Source organism: Myotis myotis, unplaced genomic scaffold (genome assembly GCF_014108235.1).
Source record: "Myotis myotis isolate mMyoMyo1 unplaced genomic scaffold, mMyoMyo1.p scaffold_m19_p_1, whole genome shotgun sequence".
NCBI lineage: Eukaryota > Metazoa > Chordata > Mammalia > Chiroptera > Vespertilionidae > Myotis > Myotis myotis.
Window position 1 is genome coordinate 84870431 of NW_023416313.1, and position 17195 is coordinate 84887625.

Consider the following 17195-nt stretch of genomic DNA (forward strand, 5'->3'; position numbering starts at 1 on the left):
CAGACAAGGAACAGATTCTCTCCTAGAGTCTACAGAGAAAGTGTGGCCCTGCCAACACCTTAATTTCAGACTCATAGTCTCCAGAACTGGGAGAGAATAAATTACTGTTGCTTTAAGCCACCATGGTTGTGGTCATTTTTTGCAACAGCCATAGGAAATTAATACAGTAAGGATATTGAACAGCAATTCTCAAAGTGTATTATATAGAACCTTGGCATTACCAAAAACTCTTGGGAGATCTGTAGGTAAAAACTATTAAACACCTTTTTAAAAAATATATATATTTTATTGATTGTTTCACAGAGAAGAAGGGAGAGGGATAGAGTTAGAAACATTGAAGAGAAAGAAACATCAGCTGCCTCCTGCACACCTCCTACTGGGGATGTGCCCGCAACTAAGGTACATGCCCTTGACCGGTCTCAAACCTGGGACCCTTGAGTCCGCAGGCTGACGCTCTATCCACTGACCCAAACTGGTTAGGGCTAAACACCTTTTTTAATAGTGCCAAATGGTATTTGACTTTTTCACTGTGTTGACATTTGTACTAATGGTATAAAAGCAATGATGGGTAACATGCTAGCCCTGTGGCACAAATTGAAGCAGTGACACTACTCATAGCTAAAAAAAAAAAAAGCCAGTTTCACATAAGAATACCATAAATAAAGCAGTAAAAATTATTAATTATATTAAATCTCAACCCTGGAATATAGATCATTTTTCATATTCTCTGTGATAAAAATGTTGTGATAAATATAAAGCAACTCTATCACATACTAAAGTTTAGAGATTATCTTGAGATAAAGCACTTGTTCAACTTAGCTGTAAGCTTCTTCATGAAATACTATTATCATATGAAGAAAATATCAGCAAGTAGAACCTAGCAATATGTAAAAAGTAAAATACATCATGACCAAATTGTGTTTATTCCAGTCTCAACATTTGAAAATATATTCAACACAATTCACCATTATGAACAGACTAAAGAAGAAAAACCAATTCACCACTCCTATTCAACAACGTTCAAGATGTACTAGCTACTTCAGTCAGGCAAGAAAAAGAAATAAATGGCATACAGATTAGGAAGGAAGAAACAAAACTGTCTTTATTTACAGAATGAAATGACTGTATAGTAAATTCCAAAGAATCTACTATAAAAGAAATGGCAGAGACTAAAAGTAAGCTAACGAAGTCACAAGATACAAGGTCAATATACATAAGTCAAGTTCACTCCTAAAACCAATAATGAGCAAATGGGATTTAAAATTAAGCAAGTAATACTATTATAATGGCATACAAAAAAGTAGTAGTTAAACTATAAACCTAATAAAATATGTGAAGGGTCTATATGCAGAAAACCATAAAACTCTGATAAAAGAAATCAAGATTTAACTAAATGAAATGAAACAGTAGATTTGTGGACTGGAAGACTTGATTTTAATCTTTAGGTTCAATGACAGCCCAATAAAAATATATATCAACAAACTGATTCTAAAATTTCTATGAAAAGGTGAAGGTACTAAAACAAAACACACACTAATCAAGCGTGTCTAAAAATAGACCCACAAAAACAGACAAATTATTTTTGACAAAGGTGCAAAGGCAATTCAATGGAGGAAAGAGTGTCTTTTCAATAAATGGTGCTAAAATAATCCATATACAAAAAAATAAACCTCAACATATACCTCAGACCTTAAACAAAAAAATTAAGTAAAAATGAATCATAGATCTTAATGTAAAACTTCTAGAATATCTAGGTAAATACAGGTTTGCCAATAAGTTCTTACCTATGACACTAAAAACATGGTCAGTTACAGAAAATACTGAGAAGTGAACTTTATCAAATTAAAAACCTTTGCTCTGTGAGAAGCACTAGGAGAATTAAAAGATAAGCCATGGAATGGCTCAGTGGTTGAGCGTCCACCTATGAACCAGGTCTCAGTTCAATTCTTTGTCTGGGCACATGCCTGGGTTGTGGACTCGATCTCCATTGGGAGGGTGCGCAGGAGGCGGCCAATTAATGATTCTCTCTCATCCGTGATGTTTCTTTTCTTTTTTGAAAATATATTTTTATTGGTTTTAGAGAGGAAGGGAGAGGGAGAGAGAGAGATAAAAACATCAATGCGAGAGAATCATTGATTGTCTGCCTCAAGAATGTCCCACACTGGGGGTCCAGCCCACAACCTGGGCATGTGCCCTGACCAGGAATCGAACAGTGACCTCCTGGTTCATAGGTTGATGCTCAACCATTGAGCCACATCAGCCAGGACATCACTGATGTTCCTATCTCTCTCTCCCTCTCCCTTTCTCTCTGAAATCAATAAAAACACATATATTTTTAAAATAATATGCCACAGTCTAGGAGAAAATACCTGCAAATCACATATCCAATAAAGGAAGTAAGAAAACAGACAACTCACTCAACCACAAATTGAGAGATCTGAACAGATCACCACTAAGGGGGAAAAAAAAAAAAATCACCACTAAGGAAGATATATAAGTTGCAAATAAACCTGTTATGAGGGAAATGCAAATTAAAACCACAGTGAGATACATCTACACACCCATTAGAATGATTAAAATAAAAAATATTGGGTTATAATCCAAAGACTAAAATAAATATCCATGAGTCCATAATACTATAAATGATTGAATAGATTTTACAATGGAAGAAAAGGGACAAATCCTCCTTAAAGAGAAATCGCAAATAATAATAAAAGAAAGAATGAGGAAAAGAAAAATCTCCATTAGAATTCCACATTGATAATTACTATAGACAGAAGCCATTGAAAAAAAATAATAAAATTAGTGGGAAAATATTTAAAGACAAACAGGATAGTAACTTCAAAGTTTCTCCCCAAATTATTTATTAATAATAAATATTGGCAACAATGTGGTACAAAAGAACTTTCATTCATTGTTAGAGGGAATGCAAAATAGCACAGGAACCTTGGAAAATAGTTTGGCAGTTTTTTGTAAAGTTAAACATACACTTACTATTTGACCCTGCACTCCTACATATTTAAAGTATGAAAATTTGTATTCACACACACACATACACACAAAAACATTATATGAATGTTTACAGAAGCTTTATTCACAATCACACAAAAAACTGCAAACAACCAAAATATTCAACAACAGAGAAACAGATAAATAACCCTATACATACATACAATAAAATACTACATAGCTATAAAAGGGAACAGACGATTGATTCATGCATGGATAAATGTAGCTAAGTAAAAAAAAGCAGACCCAAAAGACTACATATTTTGTGGTTCCATTTATATAGCATTCTGGGAAAGGTAGAATGACAGGGATGGAAAACAGAGCAATAGTTGCTAGGGTTGGTGGAGAAGAGGGTGGATGACTATAAGGGCATTAGATAAGGACTTTTTTATGGTGCTGAAACTGTTCTACATGGTACTGTAGTAGTAGATATTTGTTGAATGCATTTTCCAAAACCCACAGACCTATTACACTACAAAGAATAAATGCAAATTTTTACTTGCAAATTTTTAGCAATCAGGTTTTCAAGAAAATCTAGGATGGACTGCAGACTGTGATAAATCAGTATGATAACCTACTTGAAAGATATTTAAGTAAAATACATACATGTAGAAGACATATAATTAAAAATATGTTTACATATGTGAGTTAGTATACACACACACACACACACACACACACACACACACACACACAAATATACACATTTATCTCCTAGCTGTCTGCTGAGAAAGCATAGAAGCAGGACACCCCAAGCAATAAGCACATCCAGGGCACAGTTCTTGGTTTCTAAATATCATTCCCCAACAAAAGGAAGTAGGACTCCTTGGACAAAGACCTAATTTTAGTGCTCATGTAGGGCATGTATAAGATGGAGAATCTTTTAGTGCCAGAAAGTAAAGAAGTGCTCAAAAATCAAAAGAATGGAGGCAAAATTACACAGAAGCCAACCTGATAAAGTTCCCGATGGTCAGAGATGTAACAATTGAGTAACAACATAAATAATGATAGTATTGGGTTATAATCCAAAGACTAAAATAAATATCCATGAGTCCATGATAATATAAATGAATGAATAGATTTTATAATGGAAGAATAGGGACAAATCTTCCTTACAGAGACATCACAAATAATAAATGTAGAAAAAATGAGGAAAAGAAAAATCACCATTAGAATTCCCCATTAATAATTACTATAGGTCCTAGCCGGTTTGGCTCAGTGGATAGAGCGTCGGCCTGCGGACTGCGGGGTCCCAGGTTCGGTTCCGGCCAAGGGCATGTACTTTGGTTGCAGGCACATCCCCAGTAGGGGGTGTGCAGGAGGCAGCTGGTCGATCTTTCTCTCTCATCTATGTTTCTAACTCTCTATCCTTCTCCCTCCTCTCTGTGAAAAGTCAATAAAATATATTAAAAAAAAAATTACTATAGACAGGAGCCACTGAAAAAATAATAAAATTAGTGGGAAAATATTTAAAGACAAACAAGATAGTAACTTCGAAGTTTCTCCCCAAGAATATTTATTAACAACTGTGGTGATTTTAACATATGCCCACAAATTATTTGATACACTCCACTCTAGGAAGTGGAGTTTAATTCCTTTTCTGTTAAATGCAGAATGGAGTTAAGTGAGTTTGCCCTAACAAATACAACAGGAAAGAGAAAAAAAATAGCTAACTCTACGGTGGGGGAACTTGGGTGGCAGTCCCTACTATGGCCTGAATGAGTCACCTCAAAATCGTTTTTTAAAGCTCTAATTCCCAGTTTGCTGGTATTAAGAGGTAGAGCCTTTGGAGGAGTAATAAGGTTTAAGTCAGGTCATGAGGGTAGGATCCTCAAGATGGACTTAGCAGCCTTATAAAAGAGGAAGGGATCTCTTTCCCTCACAAGTATGAACCAAGGAAAAGCAATTATGAGCACACACAGAGAGAAAGCGATCATCTGCAAGACAGGAAGAGGGTCCTCACCAGAACCCAACCACGTTGGCATCCTGACCTCGGACTTCCAGTCTCCAAAAATGTCTATGGTGTAGGCCACCCAATTTATGGTATTTCATCATAGCCACCCAAGTTAACTAGGACATCCCCCTGGTCAAGCACCCTTGGCTAACATAATAATAAAACAAGTTGATATGATGTGATAAGGAGGACACTTCATCTCTGTGGTATTCTTCCTAAAAATTCATAACCCCAGTGTCATCATAAAAAAGGATCAGCAAGCCCAAAGTGAGGGACTGTCGACAAAGTAACTAACTAGTAAGTACTGTCAGGTCCTAAAAAACAAAAAAGACTAAGAAACTGTCATAGACCAGAGGAGATTAAGAAGCCATGACAACTAAATGCAATATGACAGCCTGAATTAGATCCAGGAATAGGGGGGGAAAAACTGGATGTAAACTCAGGAAGTGAAAAACTTGGGTCATTTGCTCTCAGTTCTATCCTATCCCTAAGGCTCAGCAGAATGCCTAGCTCACGGTAACCATTATTATATTTTGAAAAAGAAGCCTAATAAATAATCATCAAATAATTTGACACCAGGCATTTACCTCATCACAATGTATCAATAAGGACTATATATGAAACTTAAAACAGAAAAAAAACACAAAACTTTAAGAGCTTCCATTATGTAGTTATTTATACCTTAATATAAAAGTCTGTTTTTTTTTAACTTGGCGTTTACTCTCTTCAAGTATAAAAAAAATACGAAACAAAAGGAAAGAAAAAATATCTACTCTTTTATATCTAAGGTGTTTTGATACTGCCACTTGAAAAAAAAAATCTTACCAAGTATATTAGTTTCCAGCTGCTATTGTGACAAATTACCACAAATGTAAGGACTTAAAACAACATAAATTTATTCTATTACAGTCCTGGAGGTCAGAATGCCAAAATTGGTTTCACTGGGCTAAGGTCAAGGTATCATGAGCAGAGCTGGTTTCTTTTAAGGCTCTGAGGAGAGAACCCATTTCCTTGCCTTTTTCAGCTTCTAGTAGCCACCTGCATTCCTGAGCTTATGGCCCTGTCTTCAAAGAAATTCACTCCAACCTCTGCTCCTGTGGTCGCATTACTTTCTCTGCAGGCTGGCTGAGTCCTCTGGTTTCCCTCTGATAAGGACTGTTGTGATTTTATCAGGCCCACCAGATTCAGGATAACCTCCCAGCTCTAAATCACAGCTGCAAAGGTTTCAGAGATTAGAATGGGGACATAGGTGAGGGAGGAATTATTCAATCTACCACACCACTGTCAATGGCAGGTCAAAACTAAATTATGGGAGGGGAACCAAGATGGCGGCATAGGTAAAAACCTGAAATTGCTGCCTCGCACAACCACTTCAAAACTACAACAAAAAGACAAAACGGACATCATCCAGAACCACAGGAAGGCAGGCTGAGTGGAAATTCTACAACTAGAGGAAAGAGAAAAGCACAGAGTCTGGTAGGAGGTGCAGAGGTATGGAAGTGTGGAGGTAGGGAGGCGTGTACGAAAGGGCTGGCAGCTGGGTACGCTGTTGTCTTTTTCAAGCTGTTGTCTTTTTCAATCGGGAGGGAGATACAAGCTCCCGACTGCTCTGAACTCCAGTTCCAGGCAAGAATCTGGGGACCCAGACTCATACAGAGAGAAACTGGACTGTCTGGCATTGGGCCGGAATGTGAGGGCGGCTTTCTCGCAGAGGTGCTTGCAGCATTCATTGTTCCTGCACGGGGCCACGGGACACAGAGACTCAGGGACCTATCTGGGGCAGGGCCAATGGGCAATCATTGCTGTTTGCACCGCCCAGTGATTCCCTGAGACCCCGCCCCACCCAATTCACAAGCCCAATCAAACTCTCCGCAGAGACTTTTGCATATGAATGGCCTGGCCTTTCTCTGCCTAAATACCTGTCAAACTGCAGCTGGGTCAGAGAACCCCAGAGCTTCCAAAAGAAGGCCTAAGGCTCCTCAGAAGCCTGCATTGCTTCCCAGCTGCGCCTCATCTTGACACCTCCAAACCCCAAACAAAGAGGAGGAATCTGGCCCTAACTGGTTTGGCTCAGTGGATAGAGCCTCAGCCTGCAGACTGAAAGGTCCCAGGTTTGATTCCAGTCAGGAGCGTGTACCTTAGTTGCGGGCACATCCCCAGTAGGAGGTGTGCAGGAGGCAGCTGATTAATGTTTCTCTCTCATCGATGTTTCTAACTCTCTATCCCTCTCCCTTCCTTTCTGTAAAAAATCAATAAAATACTTAAAAAAAAAAAAAGAGGAGGAATTTGTAGATCTCTCTGTAACTCCTGCTGGGTGGCCTCAGGCAGTGGCTGACTTTGCACCTCCTTGGAGATCAAAGAGCCAGTGTACCCAGTGGTCAGAGTGAGCCCATCCAGATTACAACTCTTCACATCCATAAGAGACACACTCAGGGGGCAGACTCAGAAGCAAGTCCTGCTCCATAAGGGTGCCTCCAGAACAGAAGTTCTCCCATTGTAGACACAACTGGTCCTCATAGCCAACTGGCCTCAGGTAATTAGGAAGGCTGAGCCACTGGGCCCTATAGGACACCTAGCACACAAAGCCACTCTATCAACACAGGAAAGCAGCCAAAATGCGGAGAAAAAGAAACAGGTCACAAATGACAGAAATGGACGAAAGCAAACTACTGGGTATAGAGTTGAAAACCATGGTTATAAGGTTTTTCAAGAATTTTCTAGAAACCGCCGATAAATTTAGTGAGACCCTCCATAACCAGTATTATATGAAATGCTGAAAGGTATTCTTTAAGAAGAGAAAGAAGAAGAAAAAGGTAAAGATAAAAATTATGAACAACAAATACATATCTATCAACAAGTGAATCTAAAAATCAAGTGAATAAAAAATCTGATGAACAGAATAAACTGGTGAATATAATAGAATCAGGGGCATAGAAAGGGAGTGGACTGACAATTCTCGGGGGTGGGGGGTGCGGGAAGAGACTGGACAAAAATCGTACACCTATGGACGAGGACAGTGGGGGTGGTAAGGATGGGGGGTGGGAATCGAGTGGAGGGGGGGAGAAAGTGGAACAATTGTAATAATTTTTTTTAAGATTAAAAAAAACTAAATTATGACTTCCACATCAGTGAAACCAACTTTAAAACTGCATCAATTCTATGATGCACCACAATTTCAGAGGTAAAAGTGTGAAAAAGTCTTAGAATCAATGAAGTAATTTAATCATTGCATCATAACAGTCTAACAGTGTCTCACAAAAAAGCATCAACAAATGAATCTCTGAAAAACAGAAAGTCATGATATATACAATTGCTGAAAGAATTTTAAATTCGTAGCTTCAAGTGAGGTAATGTCTGTATAAAAAAGGGAAATAGATTATTCAAATGCATCTACTCACTGGTACCAATCTGACTTGAGAAGTAAACAAAACCTTTTTAACAAGTAGTCTATATACCTTTTCAATGGAGCTGCTTGGCTGGTCAGCCTAACTGATATCACTATATACCAGCTAGAAACTAACCTCTGATTTTCTATAAGCACGATGTCCTCCTTGGTGAGACTAAATCATCATAAGATCTACCTAAAGTTATATCTACCTCAGTAACATAATCTTCCAAAGACTATATTTCTACCAAAGGAAAACAAACTCTATTCCTGCTTTAAGAAAACCTGAAATGAATACCAAAATTTACAAAGCAAGTATTTTATGGACCATCTAGGCACTGTACTAGCACAAAAATTAATCATAGGCTTTCTTTAAATAGATGAGCTTCCTAACTCCCACCACGTAACAGAGATGCAACATTTTATTTTATTTTATTTTTAATATATTTTATTGGTTTTTTACAGAGAGGAAGGGAGAGGGATAGAGAGTTAGAAACATCGATGAGAGAGAAGCATCGATCAGCTGCCTCCTGCACACTTCCTACTGGGGATGTGCGCGCAACCAAGGTACATGCCCTTGACCGGAATTAAACCTGGGACCTTTTCAGTCTGCAGGCCGACGCTCTATCCACTGAGCCAAACCGGTTAGGGCAAGATGCAACATTTTAAATATCAAGAATATCTGTTTCATTACATTTTTCCTAAATCAAATTTCAATACTTTTTTTAAAAAGTCAGATTAAGGGTTTTCATTATCTTCAAAAGAATATCAAGGTCAGCAAAGTACAAACTCTATTCTATATTTGGAGAAGTAGAATCAGGTCTAAGAATGTAATTTATTCATCATGAACTACCAAGAAGTAGGTCAATATTTAGCTGGTATGCATTTTAACAATCATCCTTGGCAAAATATTAAATACTTCTGAACCAGTTGGTAAACAGTAAGCCGTGACTGACCCTGCTTCCCTGTTATGCTCCATGATGGCCCCTTGCCCCAGACCCCTATAACTTCCTAATGATGCAGGAACTAAAGGACTAATGCTTGGCATATTACAAGCTGACAGAATCCTGCTCTAGAGTAAGGGCTGGTATTCATTCAGTAGTCAGTACAGGTAGTACTGATTATTGAATATTTTGAAATATAATACCCCTGCCAATAAAGTATCAATAATATATTGCTAAAGCACAGATTTTTTTTACAAACATAAAAAAGATGCATTCACACACACACACACACACACCACAAGAAATCTGCAATTAGAAACCCTAGGGATTTAAAAATGGGGAGTCCCAATTCTTTCCGATGAAAGGCTAATATTTACAAAGTAACTGTCCCACTCACTGTTGGCAGACAGAGCCTACACACATACCTGTGCAACCATTTGGATAAAATCTCACACTGCATTTTATATAGTTTTTCCTGCAATAACTATATGCCAGGGATAATACTACTTGCTTTTCTATATATAACTTTATATAATTCTCATAACAATACTGTGAAGTATTGCTATTGTCATTTTACAGACAAATAGGGGCATGAAAGCTCACTAATTCATACAAATTCAAGTAGTTGGTAAGTAGTGAAGACGCCAGGCATTGCAGGTTCCAAAGCCCATTTCACAATGCCTATTTCTCAGACATGCTACAAAAAACAAGCGAGTTACGACTTGGCCACTGGCTAGGCAAGGCCTTTTACTACTTCCTCTCTCCTCCCTGCTTCATTCTGCTTTTGCTCAGTTCCTAATATCAGCAGCGTTTGGCACACAATTTTTAAAAACTTGAAACTGATCCAACCCCCTTCCAGTAAGCCCGCAAGCTGAGGTAGATGGCCTATTAAAGAAAACCTCCCAGGCCGAAACCGGTTTGGCTCAGTGGATAGAGCGTCGGCCTGCGGACTGAAAGGTCCCAGGTTCGATTCCGATCAAGGGCATGTACCTGGGTTGCGGGCATATCCCCAGTAGGAGATGTGCAGGAGGCAGCTGATCGATGTTTCTCTCTCATCGATGTTTCTAACTCTCTATCTCTCTCCCTTCTTCTCTGTAAAAAATCAATAATTTTTATATATATATATATATATATATATATATATATATATATATATATATATATAAAAAGAAAACCTCCCAGGAGTGAATTAGTGGGAGGGAAGCAGGGCTGGACAGTGTTAAGAAAATAACAAAAAAACTAAAATAGTGACTAAGTCTTAAATACAAAAAAGGAGTAGGGAGAGGTGGCCCTACATAATCCTTTCCGTGGCCAGTCTTCAAAAGCAATTAATAAATATGAAGCCAAGTACACTTGCTCAATTGACTGCCTATTGCATGCTGCTACCTGGAATATGATGAGGAAAACTCACAGTTTCTGCCATGGGAAGAATTTATATCCTAGTGTTCTGAAGGAAAATGAATTAAGGGACTCTAATTTGCTAAGCACCTCATTTTGCTAAGCACCAGGTACTTTAATTTCTCTGGGCTGAATCAAAGCGTACAACCTTTTCACTAGCCCACACTTTCTGACAATCCTGAGTATGCTTAGCCTACTGGAAACAAATAGCTTCCCCAGGGCTGAATATAGGGTGATTTGCCCTAACACAGCAGTAATGACTGTGAAGATACTCTCATTTCTAGGAAAGTCCCTTGAAGACTGACTCAAAATCTGTTCTATTTCAATGCTTTTAGGATCTAACATTTCAGGGTTTATAGATGAACTAGAGGCCCGATGCATGAAATTCATCCAAGGGCTTGGCCCTCCTCCCCAACCCCCGCTGCAGCTGCCTCTGCCTCACCACGTCACCCCCCCTTAGCCTCCCCCCTTCATCTGGAAGGTCATCTGGTCAATTAGAATATTACACTTTTATTATTATAGATTAGAAAGATCAGCTAGCTGAAATACTGGGATCAATAGCAATGAATATGGTTTACAAAAATTATTACAGATATAATCTCAGAAACCTGAGGGGGAAGAGGTGAAGTGGAAATGAAAAGACACTGCAAATATGTATAGCAACAGACAAAAAAAAAATTAAACTTAGAAGGAAATTATATATCCAGATAGTTACATAATCATGGCAATATCTTTAAGGAAGGACCCAATGCTCTCCCGAGCTGTGAAGGAAGACTAGAAACCTGAGACACAGATGCCTCTCTGATCAAAAGGAACTGACTTCAGACACACTAGGCAGATTTATATCATTTTAAATTTTGCATGTGCTCTCAAAGTTGAAGGGTTTCCTATAACTGAACAGATAGTGTTACAAAGTGAATGGGATGTTTACTTATATGTTCCATAATGAATTTGAACAATTCCCATTATTATCTCATGTTTCTTTCATTATTGACAATTAAAATGATAAAACTGCCAGTATCATTCTTGGAAAAGGCATACAGAGGGAAGAAAACACATTTTCATTTGAAATGAGCACCACTTGCTTCCTAACATAGTAAAACAGCGGTGGTGGGGAAGAGAGGATGGGAGCGGGCTGGAATAGGTTAATGGGGAAAAAAAATAGGACCTATGTAATACTTTCAACAATAAAAAAAAAGTTTATAGTTTACAAACAAACAAAAAATCAGCGTGATTTATTGTTAAATCTGGATGTCCCACTACCCCAAAAAAATTGTTTTAAAAGACCTCTATCAATTCAATCGGGAAAAATGTTGGAGTTGCACCAGGATATCATTACCAGGATATTATGTCACTCAATCATCCCTTGTTTGAGGACCCAGCTTTTGAAGGGATCTCAAAATGCACAGTAAACGTTGAAAAAATATTCAACTAATACTTCATATGGAAAGAAAGACAAATAATTCTAAAGGCCCATATTTTGCTCAATTAAAGAACTAAAGTATAGAAATACAACTCTAAGAAAGAAAGTTTAAGAGAAATATTTCATAGATTCAAAGAAGTCAACTTTTATCTTTAAATGGGAAAAGCATGTTAACAGTTGAACCTGGAAAACAAGTTATAATGAAATCTCAATGTCAAAGTTCTAAAAGGAAACTAAGAATTAATAGAAAGCCCTAGCTGGGTGGCTCAGTTGGTTGGAGCGTCTTCCCTTACACCAAAAGGTGGCAGGTTTAATTCCAGTCAGTTGCAGGTATGGGAGGCAACTGATCGATGTTTTAAAGTTGGGTAACTTGTGAAGTGCTCTCTAGGTAACATTCCAGTTTTACAATTGTTTTCTATGATGCTTCATACTCATACTTCAGACCTATTTGTTTTTCACCATATCTGGAATTCCACAGAGATATATTAAAAGGCAAACTAGTTTATATAGGGCAAAGAATAAATCACAAACACAAATGACTGCTTAATCGTAATTGATAGATGCCAATACTATGTAGCAAAAACTACTTTTTTTCTAAGACTAGCAAACAAAACCAAAACAGATTTGATCTCGTTATTTCTCTGCTTAAACTTTCTTCCACAATAACTACAACCTAAAACTGACCCTAGTTCATTATCTTAACTTCTAAATTCCTTAGCATGACATCTAAGGTCTTTCTGCAACCTGGCCCTTTTAAAGTATTCCTTTCAATTCCAATGCCTTGGGTTTTCCCTACCACCCAGCACCCTTTTTGCTTTTTTTAAAATATATATATTTCTATTGATTTCAAAGAGGAAGGGAGAGGGAGAGAGAGAGGGAGCGGGAGCGAGAGAGAGAGAGAGAGAGAGAGAGAGGAAGGAAGGAAGGAAGGAAGGAAGGAAGGAAGGAAGGAAGGAAGTTAGGAAGGAAGGAAGATCAATGATGAGAAAGAACCATTGATCGGCTGCCTCCTGCACGCCCCACACTGGGATCCAGCCCACAACCTGGGCATGTGCCCTGACCAGGAATCAAACTGTGACCTGGTTCCCAGGTTGCTGCTCAGCCACTGAGCCAAGCTGGCTGGGCCCTTTTTGGTTCTTTTTTTTTTTTTTTAATTTATTTTTAATGCTTTCAGAGAGAAAGAGAGAGGGAGAGAGGGATGGAAACATCAACTATGAGAGAATCATTGATCGGCTGCCTCCTGCACGCCCCCTGCTGGAAATCGAGCTCATAACCTGGCATGTGCCCTTGGCTGTAATCAACCTGGGAATGAGCAGGCTAATGCTCTATCCACTGAGCCAAACCAGCTAGGGCCCTTTTCATTTCTTGACTGTTTAGTTTCTAAATATGCCTTGCATTCTTTTCCTTCTTTTTTATTGATTTTTTTAGAGATAGAAGGGGGGAGAGGGAGGAAAGGAGAGAGGGAGAGAAGGAGAAGGAGGGAGGGAGGGAGGGAGGGGGGGAGAGAGAGACAGAGAGAGACAGAGAGAGAAACATCAATGTGCAATTAGCCGCCTCCCCTACTAGAGCCCACTGGGAATTGAATCCACACCTGGGTATGTGGGTATGTGCCCCAACCAGAAATAGAACCTGCCACGTTATGGTGTGCGGGATGACACTCCAACCAACTGAGCAACACTGGCCAGGCCTAAACATGCCTTGCACTTTCATACTTCCAGACTTCTGTTCATGCTGTAACCTCTCCATGGACATTGCCCTCCTACCCCAACCCATTAAATCCCTCAAGGTCATAACCAAGTTGAATGTTACCAAAATAAAGGCAGACAGTTTTTCCTATCTACCAGGCTCATCTTGAGTACTCAACTGGTAAACAGGCAAAAATATTGAAATGAATTGATTATCTGCTTAAAGGAATGATTATAAACAGCAGAAATCAAGCATCATCTATATTTGACTTCTCTATATATGAACTGATTTGGTCTTACAGATTTAACATCCTGATTACAACTGATATTCTGGCATCCCTTGAGCATTCATAAAAATTTTAAGGTTAAGGTAAATATTTGCTACAAAAATATTGTTCATTATGCCCTGGCCAGTTTGGCTCAGTGGATAGAGTCAGCCCATGGACTGAAGGGTCCAGGGTGCGATTCCGGTCAAGGGCACATACCTTGGTTGCAGGCTCTATCCCTGGCCCTGGTCCGGGCATTTGCTAGAGACAACCAATCAATATATCTCTCTCAAACAGATGTTTCTCTCTGTGTCTCTCCCCCTCCCTTCCACTCTCTCTGAAAAATAAATAAATATAAATAATTTTAAAAGTTGTTCATTAGGACAATAATGCATATTTAGAATATCAAGAAAAGACACAATCCTTGGATCACATGGGTTTACACTAGTCTAAAACACCTGGGATCTCTTTTTAAATTATCGTGTTCCAATTCCTTCATACACAAAACTGTTTGAAAAACAAAACAAGAATTTATAGTAAATTCAAAAGAAGAAAAAAATGCTCATCAATGTCTTTATGTATGTTGCAGAGAGCAGTACAAAACCTACAATACTATTTACATTCAAACCCATTAAACAACTAATGGAGGTAAAAAGTGCAATAATAAGTATGGCTGATCCAATAGATATTAAAGCTAAACCATCACTTCTGACTTATGAAAAAAATTCAACCTCTAATTCCCAGGATAAACGATAAAGCATCTGTTGCAAAAATTAGATGTTGGCTGAACTGATTTAAAAAGCCCAGCAAGCACTGGCCAGTGTGGCTTAGTTGGTTGGAATGTCCTCCCACTCCCACACACCAAACAGTTGAGGGCTCCACATCCCTAATCAGGGCACATCTGGAAGCCAACCCATCACTGTTCCTCTCTCTCAAATCAATAAGCCTGTTCTTAGGTGAGGATTTTTAAAAAGCCCAGTAAAGCCCTAGCTGGTTTGGCTCAATGGATAGAGCGTCAGTCTGCGGGCTGAAGGGTCCCAGGTTCCACTCTGGCCAAGGGCACATGCCCGGGTTGCGGGCTCCATCCCCAGTAGGGGGCGTGCAGGAGGCAGCCAGTCAATGATTCTCTCTCATCATTGATGTTTCTATCTCCCTCTCCCTTCCTCTCTAAAATCAATAAAATATATTTTAAAAAATAATAAATAAATAATTAATTAAAAAGCCCGGTAAATTTTCACTAACAACTTGGATAAAATAGGCCGGCCTGACAATCGTTTGCAGAGTACCAGTGCAGTGTTGTTCTTTTGCAAACACAGGACGGATACCTTTCTAAAGTTTCCAGTCACTCACTTGGGGGGTTCTCTTCTGAAAGATTACCAAATCCAGGAGAGAGAGTCGCGCCCTCCCCGGCCGCATCCACGAACGCCCCAAACCTCCAGACGAGGGAGCGGACACCCCGGGGATGCCCATTCTCGGCTCGCACCGCCCGCATCCTCACCGGCCACGGCGCTATGAGTGTGAGAGCGGCGTTCCCGCTGCGCCGCTGCTGCCTGGACCGAGGCCGGCCCCCAGCAGGGCCGGCCCTAAACGCTCCTGAGTTTCTGAGAGCGAGGCTGGGGGACACGCACCCCATCTACAGGCCTTCGTGTGCCCCCAGCTGCCACCTGCTCCCTTTCAAACACGACGACGACGAGCGCACCCCAACCTCCGGAGCGGCAGCCGCGGCGGCAGCCACACATCTCGATGCCGAACTGGGTCAGGGTTACAGTTACACTTGGGGTGCATATTTGCACCCCTTTGTCCACAAAACTTGAGCGCTAACTTCAGCTCCCTCCGAGGCGGCGTGCTCCCCGGGCCGCAGAAATCAGTTTCCCCGAGTCGGGAAGGGCCCAGTGCCCCCGCTCGGAGGCTCCCCCACCCCGGTCTCCCCGGTCTCCCCGAGACCCCGCACTCGCGGCCTCGGCCCCACGCCGGACTCACGGGCAGGGGTCGCTCGGGGCGACTCCCCGCGCCCGGGGGGTGGGGGGCGGGGGAAAGTAGGGGGGATCCGAGGGATGGAGGCCCGCGCCGGCTCCCCAGGCCCCCGGCGGTTTCGGGCCTAGGGTCACACTGCGTACACAGCCCGGCCCGGCTTTCCAGGCGGCCCCCTCGCCGCGCAGGGCGCCTCTCCGCCCCGCCGCCCGCCGCCCCCCACGCCGCAGGCGCGATCCCCGAGGTCCCCCCGCCCCGGCCCGCCCCACCCCGGGCGACCGCGCAGGCCGCCCCGCCGGCCTAGGCCCCGCGCTCCCCCGAACCCCCGCTCACCGTTCTGCTGGCGCGGCGCCGGGCCCGGGCCCGCGGCGGCTCCGGAGGCAGCGGCCCCCCCAAGTCTGGGCTGCATGCGGGCGCTGGCGGCGCGCTGGGGGGACCCGGCGGGGGCAGACATGACGGCGCGGTGGCGGCGGCGGCGGCTCCGCGGCGGGAGGTGGGCGGAGGGAAGGGAGGGCGGGGCCGGGAGCGGGAGGAAGAGGAAGGAACGTGCCGGCGTCACCGAGGGAGTCGCCCGGGACTGCGGCTGGGGCCGCGCTCCGCCGCCGAGACGAGCGAGCCGCCGCGGGAGCCGGGACCCTGGCCCGCCCGAGCGCCAAGCCGCGGGGTTCCCACCCCCGGCGGCTCCCGGTGTCGCCGGCCTCGCCCCGCCCTCGCCCCCCGCCACGCCCCCTGCTGGCCGGAGCGGCGAGCCCACGCCCGAGGCGGGGCGGCCGGGCCTGGCCTCACTGCAGCCCTGGAGCCGAGGAAGGACTCGGCCCAGGGGGCCTTGGGGCGCGCCCCATGGTTTGGGGGGGCGGGGGGCGGAGGCTGGAACGCAGGCCTGGCCGGGGCCGCGGTGCCCACAGGCGATCCGACAGCTGCGGGGCGACGTCGGAGCCCAGACCGGGCTGACCCCACCCACCCTTCCTCCGAAGAGCCGTGCAGGGTTGAGAAACACAAGAATCTCAACATGAATAGCGTTATTCAGGACTTTCCCCACCGACTGAAATCTAGGGAAGGGGCAGGGGCAGGGGAAGGGGAAGAGAGCAAGGGAAACTCGAAGACAGACTTTCTCTCCCCCCTGGTTTTTGCCAAGGGTTGGCTCCTCCGGTTGGTGTTCA

At 42.3% G+C, this 17195-nt stretch overlaps 1 protein-coding gene across 9 annotated transcripts in view; it reads right to left on the minus strand.

Annotated features, from left to right (window-relative positions):
* Positions 1-16555, minus strand: part of SEC24B (SEC24 homolog B, COPII coat complex component) — a 91440-nt gene extending 74885 nt beyond the window's left edge. For 6 of the 9 annotated variants that reach the window (XM_036343535.1, XM_036343516.1, XM_036343508.1 and 3 more), the window contains exon 1: positions 16369-16551. In XM_036343535.1, coding sequence (XP_036199428.1) covers positions 16369-16489 — 121 coding nt within the window. In that variant the 5' untranslated portion in view covers positions 16490-16551. Of the gene's footprint in view, positions 1-16368 lie in introns of all 9 variants that reach the window. The other 3 variants (XR_004973301.1, XM_036343526.1, XM_036343543.1) reach the window with 3 other exon arrangements.
* Between the last annotated feature and the right edge of the window lie 640 nt (positions 16556-17195).